Source organism: Anastrepha ludens, chromosome 3, assembly GCF_028408465.1.
Source record: "Anastrepha ludens isolate Willacy chromosome 3, idAnaLude1.1, whole genome shotgun sequence".
Classification (NCBI taxonomy): Eukaryota; Metazoa; Arthropoda; class Insecta; order Diptera; family Tephritidae; genus Anastrepha; species Anastrepha ludens.
The window spans coordinates 65,095,287-65,112,813 of record NC_071499.1 but is presented as its reverse complement, the minus strand read 5'-3'; the positions used below and the strand labels follow the sequence as shown (position 1 = coordinate 65,112,813).

General features: G+C 36.2%; 1 protein-coding gene across 1 annotated transcript in view; it reads right to left on the bottom strand.

The window, feature by feature from the left end:
• The window catches only part of LOC128858109 (T-lymphocyte activation antigen CD86), a 261,339-nt gene that overhangs the window by 154,294 nt on the left and 89,518 nt on the right, over positions 1 to 17,527 (bottom strand). Inside the window, exon 2 of the mRNA XM_054094096.1 lies at positions 5,343 to 5,512. Within this exon, the coding sequence (XP_053950071.1) occupies positions 5,343 to 5,512 (170 nt within the window). The remainder of the gene's footprint in view (positions 1 to 5,342; positions 5,513 to 17,527) is intronic.

Sequence of the window (17,527 nt, the reverse complement as noted above, 5' to 3'; positions counted from 1 at the left end):
AGTATTTGTTCGGGAAAGCTATCTATTGGAAAAAAGTTATTTTGGGAAAACATGCATTCGGGAAAAAACAATAAAGCGGGAAAAAATATTTTTGGGAAAAAAAATATTGGGAAAATTATTTTTTGGGAAAAAAAAATTTGGGAAAAAATTTTTTTGGGAAAGTGATTTTGGGAAAAATGACCCCCCACGTCAAAATACATCATATCACGCTTAATGAAAAATCCTTCAGGCTTTAAATTAATATGAATTTTTAACTCTTCCACATTTGAATAGAGAGGCCAAGTCTGTTGGGCATTCGATTGTGACTTGGAATAAGTTTTACTGTGAAGAGGCCAAGAGCTGTTGTTTTACACGGTACACTCGATGTGCAACTAGATCTAAAGTGTCTGTCAAGAGCGACGCCTAGTTGTGAGTAATGCATAGTTCCTAGACGGCGGCCACCATAGCCGAATGGGTTCGTATGTAATTACTTTCGGTAGTACACAGGTTTGAAACATCGGGCATGAAACTCCAAATGATAGAAAAAAATTCTCAAAAGCTTCTCTGAGTCATCTTTAAACTGTAGGCTCATCCATTTGTGGAACAACATTAAGACGAGCGCTCCTAATGGGAAGAGGTGCTCGGCCAATCAACCAAAAAGGTACAAGCGTCAAGTATATATTTACTTAATTTTCTTTTTTTTCAAAAATTTTATTTTTATGCCATGTTATTTTTGGCCATGTAAAATTTGCTTTTTGAATCGGCTATAAAAAAAAACTAATCAATATTTTTTCAAACTATTTTTTTTTATTTTGAAGATTGAACATTGTCATTTATGAATAAAAAATAATATCGATAAAATGACTGCCACGACTGGCCTTACAGTAGGCCATTCGATCAACTCAATTTTTAAGCACATTTTCGATTGTTTGGGCTCCAATTTCATGAATGGCAACTTCGATTTCGTGTTTTAAAGCATCAATCGTCTCTGAATGTTTCGCATAGCATTTGTTCTTAACGGCTCCCCACAAAAAATAGTTCAACGGGCTTAAATCACAGCTCCGAGGCGGCCAATTGACATCGGAATTCAAAAACAGTAGTCAAAAAAATGGCCCGATGATGCCGCCAGACCAAAAACCGCACGAAACAGTGACTCGTTGTGGATGTATTTGCTTCTCTACAGTAGCGTGTGGATTTTCTGAGCCCCAAATCCGACGATTTTGCTTATTGACGTAGCCACCGATGTGAAAATCAGAAAAGAAGAAGAAGACTCACCACTTTGGAAATTGGTTTTCAATATTTCCCAATTTTTTTCAAGCGTATAGCGTCCCATTTCGTAAATGTCAAACCTATAAGTAACATTTGGCATGTCATTTGTGTTAACATTTTCAAAAAAATAGGTGGTTCAAAAAGCAAACGCTATATGGCCCACCCTGTATATCTAAATTCTGCGATTAATGTGATTATAGTAGTTCGCTCCCGATGTTGTACAAATCAATTTGTATCCTCGGCATATAACTCAACGACGAAAACAATATATTCGATACGTAAAAAACTCTCTAATTATGTAAGTCGAATGAAAAGTGTACGCAGATACGGCACCGCCTGAAAAAGTACTTCAAAAAATTAATTTGGAGCTTATGAATGCTCGAAGTCAATTGACGTTTTCATTTGGGCTTTCCACTCGAAGAAACATCAAAGCAAAAACAAAAACAAAACATAACCCAATTTCTAATTTCCAAAAGAACATTAAAAAAGTGGAGCGTTCTTTTAATATGAGCGTAAAAAAGCAAATTTTCACAATTTCCATACTCTGCTTCTTATACCGGATGTAATGCAAAGTACAATTTTCAATTATGCCAACCCAGTTTGCCAGGCAACAGCAAGCCAAAACGTTTAAGAGCGCCCATCCGCCCATCATTCAACGCCCTGCTGGCCAACTATTCGTGCTCATTCAACTTTAATTCACTTTCACATAATTGCGTGCACAAGCGCAAAAACATACACACGCTCACGTATATACACACACACGCGCGCACATCAACAGACACAGTGGCATAGGGCGAAAAATAAGAGCGACCCAAATAACTACTTTGCACAACTCGCGCATTGTGTACGTCCCACAACTTTAATAGTTAATCGCGGCACATAACTTCCTCCTCTTGCTTTACCTACCTACTTCCAGTTTTGTTTCTGTTTTGCATTTTTGGAAAATTGTATACTCCATGAGAGTGAAGCGAAAAACTCGGCCCATTTCAGGGTACATCGAGTTGTGCGCCAAAAAATTCCTACAGTTAATTAATTTCGAATGCCGTTTCAAAATGCAAAGCAACAAAGACAACAAAGCACAAAATAATGTAAAAAAAAAGGAGAAAAATATTTTCGAAACTGAAAAACCAGCTGGTGAGTTAGTGAAAGCGGAAGGCGCAAAGAAAAAATTCACCAAAAATATTTGTGCGTTCGGCATTTTCATTAAAATTAAGCAAATTGCAACAATAAACGCAGATATAACGCACAGCATACTTTAAGCTACACTTACGCACATACACATACACACACACACACACAATCGCATTTAAACCTAAATTTGTTAACTAAAAGTTATTACTGCAAAGCTCCGTCGACAATTTGACAGTTTTTGCACTATCGTTGACAATAGCAACAAAACGGCCTTTTTGTACAACAACAAAAAAAGCATATTTAACTATTAGATTGTCTGTGTCATCAGCAGAACAGCAGTGAAAAGCGCAAACAATTTACGCATGAAATTAAAACTTTTACCAAAGTGTTTTCGCCTGTCAACACTTTAAATAGCAAAATGCACTGCAGAAGAAAAACTTCGCCGGCGAGCGTTGGGCGGGTGAGTTGGCAAATATTTAGTCATAGATGTGTATTACACTGTAGGGGTTCTGTGTTAGTAAAATCAGGCCAGCACTGCAGCCAAACTGCGGATAATAATAAATCCCGCTGCGTAGTGGCGTCGCTTTTATTGTTTCTGTATATCCGTTACAAAAGCTGTGCAGCACTTCTCTACCGCTTCGCACCAACTCGATGTCCGCAGTGCTCATGCTGAGCTTTCGGATAAATTCTCAAGGATATTCTTTTGTGTGGCTGCCAAGTACTTGCTAAATCATTTCCTATTACGCCTGCACTTAAGTTAGATGGAAAAAAACTCTTCCATAATAAGCAATGCGATCGCTTCAACTCAGCGCCCGTGTCCACCACCTCACTCACTTTTACCCTTCTTTAAAAATTTTGCGAAATTTCAGAATTCTGGCTTTTCACGGCTTCGTTGCTGCATTTTGTTGTTGTTATCATTATTTTCTACTTTATTATTTCTGAGTCAAGAGTATTCGGGGTAGTTGTTGTTTCGCACTTTGTAAATTTTTGCTTGTTGCTGTTGTGTTTGGCAATTAAGTAATTAAGTAAGTTTTCGCTTTTCATCGGCAAGGCAGCGCATTCGAGCGGAAGCGAGGAGAACGCAGCTCTCACAGGCGCGCTCCCATAATGGGTTTACTTAGTCTAGCTAAAAACAAGTTGAGATGCATATGAGTGCATACCGGTTGCTTGGTGCTTGGGAAGATGTAAATTATTTGTGTAGATCCCATGAGGGGCTGGTAGGAGAAACATTAAAGCGCGAAACGAAAAATCGAAGATTCATATGGAGCGTGAGTACGAGAGAGATATATAATACAATTGATAATAAGTAAATGTGTATGCAATCAGAATAAAATATTTTCCAGCGTAAGACTCGTTACGTATCATCTATTTGTCTATCCCAATTTTTACATATTACCAATTTAAATAAATACTAATAATAATATTTTCGTAAAAAGAAAAATTTCAGGTATCGCTAGAGGTTCGAATCTTCGTGCATGAATATCAAATAATTAAACAAGTTTTTATCTAATAGCGGTCACTCCTCGGGTAGCAATGGTAAAGCAATGGCGCTTCGGAGTCGGCTTAAAACTCTAGGCCACCGAGAAACTCAGCTAATCACCTAACGGAAGTGCACGCGTCAATTATTTTTATTTATTTTTTATTTTTATCTCAGCTGTATATCTAAGAAAGAAATACGTTCGTAAAACGAGTACAAATAATTTCGAGCTCAGTACCATCTTGATCAAATCCCGGAACAAGCGCCAGGTAACGCTCTAAGTCAACTGACTTGAGTTCTGTTTTTTTTTATTAGGTTTCCGTATCTGTGATTAACATGCCTACCAAATTTGTATCTGCATTGATTGGCATTTGTAAAAATTATGCCGTCTTGAAAAAATCTACATCTGCACGTATTATCGATTTTTTAAAGTTTATTTTTAAAAATTTATTTAATTTAAATTTGAGTTTACAAGAACGAGTTTAGGAGTGGCATGAACGCTTCAGAAGTCCATCGAGGATGACGAACGTAGTGGTAGACCGTCGACATCAAAACTTAAAGAAAACATCAATAAAGTGAAAGAAAACTTCATCGATAACTGAAATTAAACCATCAAGGAGCTGACAGAGAACTTTAATATTGCCTATGGATTCATTCAGGATATTTTAACTAATGATTGGGGTTTGTGCCGTGCTGCTGCAAACCGAGAACGAGACGTGGGTTTATGAGTAGGACACGCAATCCAGAAATCAGTGGAGAGCTCCGACTGAATAAATACCAAAAGACCACGTGATTTTCAGTAAAAAAAGAAAGCTATGCTCACCGTTTTTATGGATTACAAAGGTCAGAAGGTCAGATAGTTAATAAGGAATATTATTTTGGAATTACGAGACGTATACACGAAACAATTCGCCAAACAAAATTACAACACGCAGATTTTGCATCATAACAACGCACCGTCGCACAGTGCCACCAATGTCCGTGACTATTTGACCAAGCACGAAACGAATATTATCCAACAGCCATCGAGTTCACCTAATATGGCTCCTTGTAATTTTCGCGGTTTTATTGAGTCAAAAAACCACTACGGGGAACGCGTCGTATTTTAACAGCCGAAACAAAGTAATGGTAAAATCTATGACGGCTCTGATGGCTATACAGAAAATAGAGTTCCAAAAAGGTTTCGAGAGTTGAATCAAATGCTGTCATAAATACGTTGTAGTTGGTCTGGAGTACTTTTAAGGCGAGAATGTCACTTTTGAGGAAAATATTTGTATTTTGAATGTTCTGATCAATCGTCGAAATTTGGTTAATCGATGATTCTCTTATTTTATTTCTGGTGTACAAAATGTGTAATATTCCGTCTTTCTTTTTATTTGCTCCATGGAAGGATATTTCTCTTTACAAAATTGGTTAATGATAAAGGTAGGATTTTTAAAATTTATTACTTATTTAACTAATGATTATATTTTTTTGTACTACTTACTGTTCGATTGCCTAAATTCTTCACTCGGCAAGTGAGCTTCACTGTCTTGCCTACCAAACCGGTAATATTCGTAGGCACAGTTGTATCGAATGTGGGGCCACCGGTGCCCGGTGTAGGCAAATCTTGTAGAAAATCGGTGAAGAAACGTTTCGAGGCACCCTCAAGTGAACCTAGAAAAAAATTAAATTAACAAATATGTAGAACCTGTAATTTGTAATATTTAAAAATTTTAATAAATAAATTTTAAATATATACATTTTTTTTTGATAATCGAATTTACTTGATAAATATAAAGCGTTTTTCAGTAAGAGCGCTTCAACTTTTTTTTTGAATAAAACACAAACGGTTTGACTTTTTTAACTAATTTTTTTTTATTATCGAGTTTGAACATATTCATTTAAGTATGAAATTCGATTTCTTTTGCACGACCATCTCGTGCACGTTTTACGAAGTCCAATCGTTGAACCCAATTTTCGACCACTCTTTTGCATAAATCGGCCGAAATTCCAGCAATTTCGCGTTCAATATTGGCTCTGAGCTCACAAATCGTCGCCGGCTTGTTACTGGAGACGAATGACTTCACATAACCCCAAAGAAAATAGTCTAGAGGCGTCAAATCACACGAGCGCGGCGGCCATTCGACCGGTCCATTTCTGGAAATAATGCGCTCATCGAACTTACTCTTCAACAAATCAATTGTAGCGTGTGCTGTGTGGCTTGTGGCCCCGTCCTGTTGAAACCACATGTCGCCTAAGTCCATACCATTCAATTGCGGCCAAAAATAATCGTTTATCATGTCGCGGTATCGATTTCCATTCACAGTAACGTGGCGATCGTTCTCGTCAACGAAAAAATATGGGCCAATTACGCCGCCGGCATGTAAACCGCACCAAACAGTGATTTTTTCGGGATGCAACGGTGCCTCATGAATCACGTGTGGACTGCTTTCTGCCCAGTAACGCATATTTTGCTTGTTGACAAAGCCATTGAGCCAAAAGTGAGCTTCATCACTGAAGATGATTTTTCGACTTTAAACTTTCTTAACAGAACACGCATTTTTATAATAAAATTCAATGATTTGCAATCGTTGCTCAAGTGTGTAGCGTTCCATGATGAAATGTATACTAATGAAGTTTACAAATGACAAGCGAAAAATAAAAAATATTGCGCCGTTCGCCCTCCCTATCGGAAAAAAGTTGAAGCGCACTTATTGAAAAACGCTATACCTATATATATTTTTAAAATTTTATAAACCTACTTAGAATTAAAATAATAATTTAAGCTATATAGAATTCCATGCGAACAAATTATTTTGTTTTTATTGTTTTTTTGGTTTTTTTTTTTCTTTTTTGGTTTTGTTCGGAATTCCTCTTTATTATAATGATTTGCTCGAAAATTTCAAAGGTTTTTATAAGAAATTGTTTTAGGTTTTTTAACCTAATTCCGTTTACACACAAAGCATTCAGTGCGCCGGGAATTAGATTTGCCTGTAGAGACTTCAATCTGTTTGCAGACCTAAACAAATTCATGCATGGAAAGCGTTCTTCGTCAAATGATTAGGACATTTGACAGCTGTGGAAGCATATTTTGCAGCCGTTCCAGATTCCCACATCAGGGATGGATGTCATAAAGTGGAATCTCGTGGGTACAAGTGTATTGATCTTCAGGGAGACTATACAGATTAATGAAGAGTATATCATACCATAAAATTGTGTTTTTCTTATAGAACCGCAAAACTTTTGAACAACATATGTAGTAATTGACGGATATATTCCAAATCATTTGAAACCAGCAAGCCTATATGAACATAAAAACAAATCTTCAAATATATTTCGTCTAAGAATAAGCTCCTCATCAAAATCATCTGCCTCTCAGATGCTGGTAAATTTAGTGTAAGTCACTACATTTGGGGAAAAGCATCAAGACGCACACCGCAAATATTAAGCGGAGTTCGGTCAATCACCCAACAAAGGAATACAAATATACGTAATGACCTGTTTCATTTAGTGAGCTAGAACTTCATTTTGAACATTTTTTTTCTTCGCATTTCCTCGAAAGGTGAGTAAGATTGCGTTGCAGATTGTCCAAGGAGATTCTCCTCGACACACAGTGAGTTTCATCAAACTAAATTTAAGGATCTGTAACCTCAAGTTAATTATATTGGAGTTAATCTCTCTAAAACAAAACTAGTGCTTCCCAGGAGACGGTATAAAACTACCAGTTTCAAAAACCTCTAACTATGGTGCAAATTAATAATGGATGAAGGAAACGAAATTTCGAAGAATTACTCTTTTACTCCACATGTTTCAATAAAAGGAATATTGAAGAGCGTAGAAGGAAAGTGATTAAAGCGTTTTATTGCTGCCAGAGCATCCGACCGTGCGGATGAGGACCATGACCACAGACAGAATATTGGATGTCCGCAGCAGTTGAAGGGTGCATCCTAGCTGGCAGTTGTTATAGCAGCACAAATATTCCCCATACATATATCAGTCAATCGAGGAAAATCTGCTGGAGTGACATTCCTTGGCAGGATATAAATAAATTGGGGTCGTTCTGCTAACGTAGAACCGACTGTCCTTGACTTACGCTTGGGTGGTTAAGATCAAAAGCTATGTAGAATGTATGCGAGGGTTGTTCCTTATATTTCATACCCAATAATGAAAACACAGTAACATAATAATGAACATGGATACAAAGTTCTGGTAGAAAATGTAACTACCCGATAGAAGTTTGATGCGCACAGGTAGCTGTCATTCATTTGAGGCAGCTGGCCGTTACTTTTGGAACCTTTCCGCCTGTCGGTTCTTTTGCTGTTCTAAAGTATGTATAGGGACATCTATAAAACATTATGAGAGTATGTGTAGGGTTGATATGCTAAGGTTCATGAAAATTCATTTTAAGTTCTTGCTTTAAGTGCGCGCGACCTCGAGTGAAATTGAAAGTTTAAAGCTCGTTTTTCTCGAAACTACTTTTTCCGGCACAGTCTGCATCATAACTCATACAGTTTTTAATATTTTTTGATGCGGCTTTTTTTAAATATTCGAAAGTATATTTCTTATATTTACAAACATAATTAAAGGGTGGTATTTATGATGTAAACCTCATAATTTTTTTTTTAAATCCAGCTCGACAGACTATAACTACAACTTTATTTTACAAAATTTTTTTAACTTTTTACAGATCCATCAACATTTCAAAAGAAATAATGCAGACCGTGGAACAATTTTTTTTAATTGTATTTTGGGTCAAGTTATTTTTTATATACTAATTTTTGTAAAGAAAAATTAAAATAATTATTTTCATAAAGTTTAAGTATTAATAAACAATGTATAAAATTTTTTATATTTATTTCTATTGTTATCTCTTCTAAAAACAGTTTTTCTTTTAGCGCATTTTTGACGTTGCTGGACGTATGTAACCCCTTAAGCTCGTCTTGGAGCACCCATACTGTCGATTACTGTTTTGCCTCCGTCTCTAATGGCTGAATCTAAGATTCGATACCTGTTAAGGCTGAATTTCTTCAACATAATAGATCCTAGTTAAAAGGTCTTAATGTAAACTATTGCACTTATTCCTCGAAAACAAAAAAAAAACTTCATACGATATTAAAATTCTAATATTTTAAAGGTACTTTTATATATAGGATCTTAAACTTTTTTCATCTATGGAAAGAAGAAATCAGCTGGAATCGAAAAAATCCAAATGCCGCACATTAAGCGCTACAGCTTACATGTCACGTATCCATGATAATGTATCACATTGCATAAAAATTAAGTAGTAATCAGAAATAACTATGAGGCGATAAATTAATCCTTGATAACTTATCACATTCGTTGTTTTGAAGTCATTATAAATAGATCTATTCTCTAAGAAATCGACAGTCGGGATACAACCGCTGTGTAGAATATAACTCAATGTATACTTTTGATACGAATAAAAAATCTATTTTTATTAATACATTAAAAGTACATATATAATTCGTATACGCCAAACTCCAGCGGGGGCCAATTTCTTAGCGAGAAGCCTCCGTTTGCGCTAATGCTGCGCCCCTCGCTTCTGAAAACAAGCTAGTATAGCCATAGTTTTCGCTTACTTTAGAATGATTTCTTTGCTTCGAAGTCATGGGAAATGTGTAGTAAAAATGAGAACGTGATACCCTGGACGAGTAAAGGCAACCGTTTGAATAGAGCTTTATTCCACACTTAACCGGATCAAACTTACTATGTACTTCTGATAAACTAAAAAGGCATTCAAAGTGCGTTGAGCAGTGCTTTTTGTGACATTTCTCAAAAGATACCAACTGATAGTTCATTCTTTACATTTAGAGCAACATTTAGGGGTAAATGCCCTCAATTCATAATTAGGGCACAATATAAACTGTAACAGTTATCGCAAAAGCGATCTAGGACTCAGCTTCCAGTACAAAAATTACCCATAAAAAGACTGAATCGCAAACTCCCAGCGGGTTTCATTCCTTTATTAGATGGTTAAGCTGCGAATAAGCAAAGGAGTTTCTTCCTTTTCCTTCCTTTTTTAAATTGCCACATTTTTTTTTATTCAAGTGATATAAACTTATCATTTTGAAAGTATAGCCATTTTTATTCTACCACCAATGCCTATAATTTGAAAAGCAAATCACCCGCTTGTGGCTAACAAAGACCAAATGACGCTGTCGTTTGTGAAATTTTATGAATAAAAACAACAATGCACTGAGAGGCTCACATTTTTTATGCTCGAACAACCGCATCCACATGCATAGTTTCCATAGTTTCCTTGTGTATGTGTGTGTGTGCGTGCGTGCGTGCACGTTATTATTTGCAAAACTTTAGCAATTATGAATTATAAAGTGCTAATGTCAGTTGTTGTATAATGACTAAGTGTTGTCAACACGAGCGGTGTTAAACAAGGGATATTAAAGCAGCAACAAATAATATGGTTTCAGGGAGAATAGCCGCACCCATTACTGTGCTTATGTGTTGCTGAGGCTGCGTGTGTGTGTGTGTCTGTGGGGCCATAATACATAGAAGCACGCAAATGACAGCAATGCGCCCACACGACGACGATTCACTAATAAAAACTAATAAAAACTAATGACAACAGCAAATGGGGTATAGCGAGGCCGAATGGGACTATCTGAGGTCAAAATACAACAGTAAAGGCTTAGCTAAACAATAGTTGGTCGGTATGCAAAGCACGTTGTTTCCTACAAACAACAGCAGGCGCTTGGAAAAAAGGATATTAGTGGGGGCTAACACAAACAACAGGCGACCTAAACGCCCGGGAAGTGACTGCTGGGACTGGCAAACACACAATGAGATTAACAATAGCAAGAACAAAATGCGTTGTAAGCAAGCGTTAAATGGACTTGTGGCATGCCACAATTACATAAATGCAACGCTGAGCACTGTGATTATAAATGAAGCGAACAAAAAATTGCTTTTACAACAACTGTGTGTGTATGTGTGCGGTCCCTTTGGGATGAGTTGTAAATAAACCAAATATAGAACAAAATAAAATAAAATAAAACAAATATCACTAAGTGCTGCGCTGCAAAACAAAGCCAAGCGATATTAAAGCAAATATGTGATAATAGTTTTTGTTCGGTGTGAAGCGAAAGCTCACACGTTGGCCTCTGCAAATAAGCACAGATAAATGTTATTATAAGGTAATAAATAATGAAGTTTTTTAGGTGCAAAATTAAATTTACGCTGACAAAAATTTAAAAATGTAATTCTCGAGGTAGCATTTTTTCAGTTTTTTTCAAAGTTGTCGCACTTTGCCAAGACTAAACTCTGTTGAGAGCGAGATTCTTCCACCATATTTTATACAGATAGTTTTTTATTCAATTTACAGAAGGTTTTGATATGAGATATGTATGTCGAATGATATGGAAGTATCTCGAGAGAATTCAGTAATCTTTTGCAAATAAAGCCAAAACATTTATTCATAGGCATTGAGTAGAGTAGTGCCATCAAATTTTGTTTGCGGAATTAAATTTTGGCTGCGGAAACGTTTAGCATGCAGAAGGCATTTGGTGATTTGACCATGTCGCAGAAAAATGTTTATAAGTGGTACAAAGACTTCAAAGAGGGTCGAGAACGTGTTGATGACTTGGAGCGCTCCGGACGACCATCGACGTCAACAGATGACCAACACGTCAATAAAGTGAAGGAGTTAGTGCTAAAAAATCGTCGGTTGACTATTAAAGACCTTACTGATATGATCGGAATATCAGAAGGATCTGTGAAAACCATTTTGAAAGACCATTTGGGCCTACGAAAAATCAAATCTCGTTTGGTACCGAAAACTCTCAATTTCTTGGAAAAAAGTCGTCGCGTTGATGTGTGTGAAACAATGCTTTCAGACTATCAGGACAAGCTCAAATGCATCATTACGGGAGATGAGACTTGGATTTATGCTTACAACCCTGAAACCACCGACCAATCAAGCGAATATCGTGCTAAAGGCGAGGCCAGACCGAAAAGAGCACGTCAAAGTCGTTCAAAAATAAAGGGCATGATGACGCGCGACCTTATCCATGAATGAAGTGCACGCAAAACTTTAGACGCGATTATCTCGAGGTCGTGTTTTTTCAAAATTACCGTCGCGTTGATCATAATTTATCAAAAACTATTTGCCCGATTTGCAAAAACTTATTTACTAATTATTCGAAGTTACAACCTCGTAAATCTGAACGGTTCACTTTTTATAAATATTTGCATAGTTTGCTGAAATTAATTTTCTTTTAATTTTTCAACCCCTCAAAAATCGTTTTTTTGGTGCAAAGCGGTTTTCATATCGAAACGAATTTTATAGGGTAAATAAAGCATTCAGATTCACTAAAAACATTTTTCTACAAGTTGAACTGCTCATGCGCTACCCTGATCACCGCAAGCCTCTTCTAAAAAACGGCGTTTTGGGGGAGGGGCGATATACACAATAAATAATAACATCTTTTTAAATAAAACGTATGATATATGCCTCATTTGAATAAAAGTTCTTAAACATATTTAAAAAAATTTATGACAATCGTGAATTTTTCGGGCTCACAAGGTATATAACCCCTTAACTTTAATACGTTTTTTATGAGTTATAGCACCCACCTTGTGCTCTTTTAAGAGTTTTAGAACTTAAGGGGTTACATGCGTCCAAATTTCGAAAGTATAGAATCTTAAGAATATACTGTGAAATTTTCATCCGGAAATTCTTAATATTATAGCTTCTACAGCCCATTAACTAGGTAGAGAGCGATCCGCGCGCTCCTATACCTCAAACTTTAAACTCATTTTTCTGGAAACTACTTTTTCCGGCTCGGTCTGCAAGATAACTCATACAGTTTTAAATATTTTTTGATGCAGTTCCGTCCGTTTTTTGAATATTCGAAAGAGTTTTGTCTATAGTCTGTCAAGCCGGATTTTTGATATTTTTATTAAAAAATTTTATAAACATAATTAACCCTTTCGCTACATCTTTTTATTGTGCCGTCAAAAAAATCCAAATTTTTGTCTGAGTATTTATTTTAGGACCAATAACAATACAAATAAATTTTTATTTTTATTTTTTTTTTGTTAAGTGCTTTTTTTTTAATGTTGCCATATGGCAACAAATGTTTTGTATTGGTTTCAATCGCAAATAAACTCCTTCTGCAACCTAATGCAAGTTTACACCTTACGAGAAATTTGTTGCCATATGGCAACAAGCTTAGTTTTAAAAATTAGCACAGCTTTTAAAGCTGCGAGCGAAAAAATATTTATATGCCAAATGATAGATTGAACATTTTTCTATATACTTTATTCAAAAATTGTTGAAAAAATTTGCCCAAAATGCCTCAAAAATCTAAAAATGCAAAATACAAATTTCAGAGTGAAGTGCTATATGCCAGAAGGCTTTCTTTAAAAATGTTGTATTACCGATATAAAATGGGCGGTTATTATTTATTTTATTTCTGTTTAACCATTAAACTTCAATTTTTGAAAATATGTAACAAAAAAGTTGATATTTTGTACAAGAGAGTGTTGACGGCCTTTTAATGTTTACTGTTGCCATATGGCAACAATATCGCGAAAGGGTTAAAGTGTGACATTTATGACGTAAAACGCATACTTTTTTTCAAAATGTCGTAAAAGTTGTAACTACAATTTTATTTCAAATGCACTTTTTACAGATAAATCAACATTTCAAGGAGAAATGATGCAAACCGTGGAGCTAATTTGTCCATTACACTTTGGATCACGTGCCTTTTTATATACTAATTTTTTTAAAGAAAAATTCAAATAATTTTTTATAAGGTTTAAGTACTACTATACAATGTATAACATTTTTATATATTTATTTCTATTGTTATCCCTTCTAAAAACAGTTTTTCTTTTAGCGCATTTTTGGCGCTGCTGGACGTATGTAACCCCTTAAAATAAATATAGGGTTTTTCAATAGGTGCGCTTCAACTTTTTTCCGATAGGGAGGACGAACGACGCAATATTTTTTATTTTTCGCTTGTCATTTGTAAACTTCATTAGTATACATTTCATCACGGAACGCTACACACTTGAGCAACGATTGCAAATCGTGCAAATTTTTTATGAAAATAATCGTTCTGTTGCTGCTATCTTAAGAGCATGACGGCCATTTTACGGTCCATTTAACAAGCCGTCCCGTTTTGGGGTTATGTGAAGTCATTGGTCTACAGTAACAAGCCGGCGACGATTTGTGAGCTCACAGCCAATATTGAACGCGAAATTGCTGGAATTTCGGCCGATTTATGCAAAAGAGTGGTCGAAAAGAAATCGAATTTCATACTTAAATGTATATGTTCAAACTCGATAATAAAAAAAAATTAGTTAAAAGGGTCAAACCGTTTGTGTTTTATTCAAAAAAGTTCAAAAGTTGAAGCGCTCTTACTGAAAAACCCTATACAAAAAAAAAAAAAATTGTTGAAAGTATATTAGTTTTTTTCACTAGAATCTGGTAGATAATTTCTTGGCATTTATTTTTTGAAAATTTTATTCGGCATTTGTCCGCCGCAGCTACGATTTATTTGGGGGGCACAAAAGCCAAAACCCTTGCGTAAAATTTTCTACATAGTCGAAAGGCAAAGGCAGTGCAGCTATAAAAACCGTTCGAGAAAGAATTCGCAGAAATCCTCTCAGAAAGCAGAAACTCATGTCCAGGAAAATGAATGTATCGACCAGATCTATGTCAAGCCTAATTAGAGATGATATCCACACGAAAGCCTTCTGTCGCCCAATTGGTCTTCTTTGGAAAACGCGTTTGAAGAAAATTATACTCTGTGACACGCTGTCAACGATCATGAAAATATTCTTTTCACAGATGACACAATTTTCACTGTTGAAGAAGTTTTCAATAGGCAAAACGACAAAATCTATGCTAAAACTTCTAAAGACACAAAATATGTGACATCTAACATTAATATTAAAATAATATTAACATAATCCAACGATTTCAAATTAAAATTCTTAATAACATTGTGAAGGCACCATTCGCAAAAGATATTCATCGTGATCTCAACATTCCCACGGTCGCGGAAGTTATTAAAATACAAGCAGAAGCTCACTCTAAGAGGCTCCAGAGGCACGTAAGCGAGGAAGCCAGCAAACTTTTGAACACCGCATGCCTAACCCGACGACTTCAGTGAAAAAAAACCATATGACCTTATTCGTAGTTAATGTAAAGAAGAGATTTTAAAAACCCTCTTCATAAAAACCGCACAAAATTGTTAAAATCATACTGCTTGTTAGTTTCCTCTAGTTAGTTTTCTAGTTGTGGTGGCAACAAATATTGTTTACCTATAAATATTTAAATGTTTATAATAAAATTAAAAAAAAAAAAACAAAAAAAAAATTTTTTAAAATTAAAAAAATTGTTGCTCCAATTGTTCAGCGTGGGTACCATCCCGTCTCCGCAATGGTTTGATGCGGAGTGTCTTGTAAAGGCGTTACATCTCTTCATTTCTGCGAAAAAGGAGTTAGGAGTTCGGTTAGATTAGGTTGACCTGGCTGGCTGAAAGCCATCACATAGACCTATTGATCCTTAGTGTTACCAGATGGAGCTAGACCATTACGTTTCCTGTAGTAGGCTTCTTGTAATAAACCTGCGTCTTTTGCGAATCTAAGTAACCTGTCAAGCTCTAACCCCGAGAGACATTCTAGCCTCTCATATTGTGGAGCTCGTAAACATTTTAATCGGGCTCTAGCTAATGCAGGGCAAGAACATAGAAGGTGTTCTAGCATTTCCCTCTCTTTTAGTTCATTGCAAAATCTGCAGCTATAATTTTTTGCAATTCCCATCTTATATACGTACGCCGCTAGCATACCTACGATTGTTCTGCTCTCTTTTCTAGACAGAGCTAGTACGAGTCCGACATATCTATCAGCACTTGGTGTACACATGATTTTCACGGTTTTGCAAGTGGCTAGATTATTCCACCTCCTATCTATCCGTATTTTCATGTCCGCAGCGATGTCATTGTACTATATACCGTATTTAAAGGTTTCGGTATGTCGTTTTCTTGTTCGAATTGTATGTAAACAGCCGTTTGTCTGCGGCTAGTCTCTCTATGGCTTCCCTGCTTTTTAGAACATTTTTAGATGAAATTTCATATGAGTTTATTGCTTTTATCGCAGCTTGGCTGTCAACGTATATATTTATTTTGGAAAATGAGTTAAGATCGTGGCAAAAGTGCACCAGGAGGATGTCTTAGAAGGCGTGGTTGAGTGCACCAGGAGGATGTCTTAGAAGGCAGTTGAGCAGTACTCTGTTCAATGGAGAGCTTTGAATTTTCCAGCACGACTCCGCTCCAACCCATAAGGCAAACACCCCCCGGCAGTGGTTAAAATATATTTTCGTGCGTTCATAGTCGCAGAAGATTGGCCGTCTGGAAGTCCAGATCTGAATCCATTGAACTACAGTTTGTGATCAGAATTGGGAAACATAGCCTGTCGAAGACCTTGCAGAAATTTGTAGAGCCAGAAACAATCTTTGGTTCGAGCTGCGATGTCAATACCCATGGAAACCGTGCGTGCTGCAAGAGCTGAATAGCCTAATCGTTTGGAGGCCTGTGATAACCATTTCATAGTTTCATTTTTTCCTCAGAGCTCACATGATTAAACCAAACTTACTTCATTAAAAAAAAGGTATTATAATTTCACATTTATAACGGACTTAACTTGTAACATAACTTATGGCAGGACTAAGTATATTCTCAAGTACACTTTTTATTACAATATTTATTCCATTATCGCTTCCGCTCGTTCCCGGATGTTCGGATTATTTACACATGCAAGTATTGCACTTAACAGAAATATTATACAGGGTGGGCCATGTAAAGTTTGCGTTTTGAATCGGCTATAAAAAAAACTAATTAATATTTTTTCAAACTTTTTTTTTTTATTTTGAAGATTGAACATTGTCGTTTATAAATAAAATATGATATCGTTCAAATGACTGCAACGACTGGCTTTACAGTAGGCCATTCGATCAACCCAATTTTTAAGCACATTTTCGATTGTTTGGGCTCCAATTTTAAAGCATCAATCGTCTCTGGATGGTTCGCATAGCATTTGTCCTTAACGGCTCCCCACAAAAAATATTCCAACGGGCTTAGATCACAGCTCCGAGGCGGCCAATTGATATCGAAATTCAAAAACGGTAGCCAAAAGTTCGAGTGTAACTTTGGCAGTGTGACAAGTTGCCTGTCCTGTTGAAACCAAATGTCGTCCATATCATCCTCTTTAATTTTTGGAAACAAAAACTCGCTGAGCATGTCACGGTAACGCTCGCCATTTACTGTAACCGCGGCTTCTCGCTCATTTTCGAAAAAAAGACCAGATCAAAAACCGCACCAAACAGTGACTCGTTGTGGATGCATTTGCTTCTCTACAGTAACGTGTGGATTTTCTGAGCCCCAAATCCGACAATTTTGCTTACTGACGTAGCCACCAATGTGAAAATCAGAAAAGAAGAAGAAGACTTACCACTTTGGAAATAGGTTTTCAATATTTCCCAATTTTGTTCAAGCGTATAGCGTCCCATTTCGTAAATGTCAAACCTTTAAGTAAATTATGAACACATTTAACATGTCATTTGTGTAACCCTTCTCAAAAAAATAGATGGTTCAAAAAGCAAACGCTATATGGCCCACCCTGTATTTACTGTTTAGTGATTTT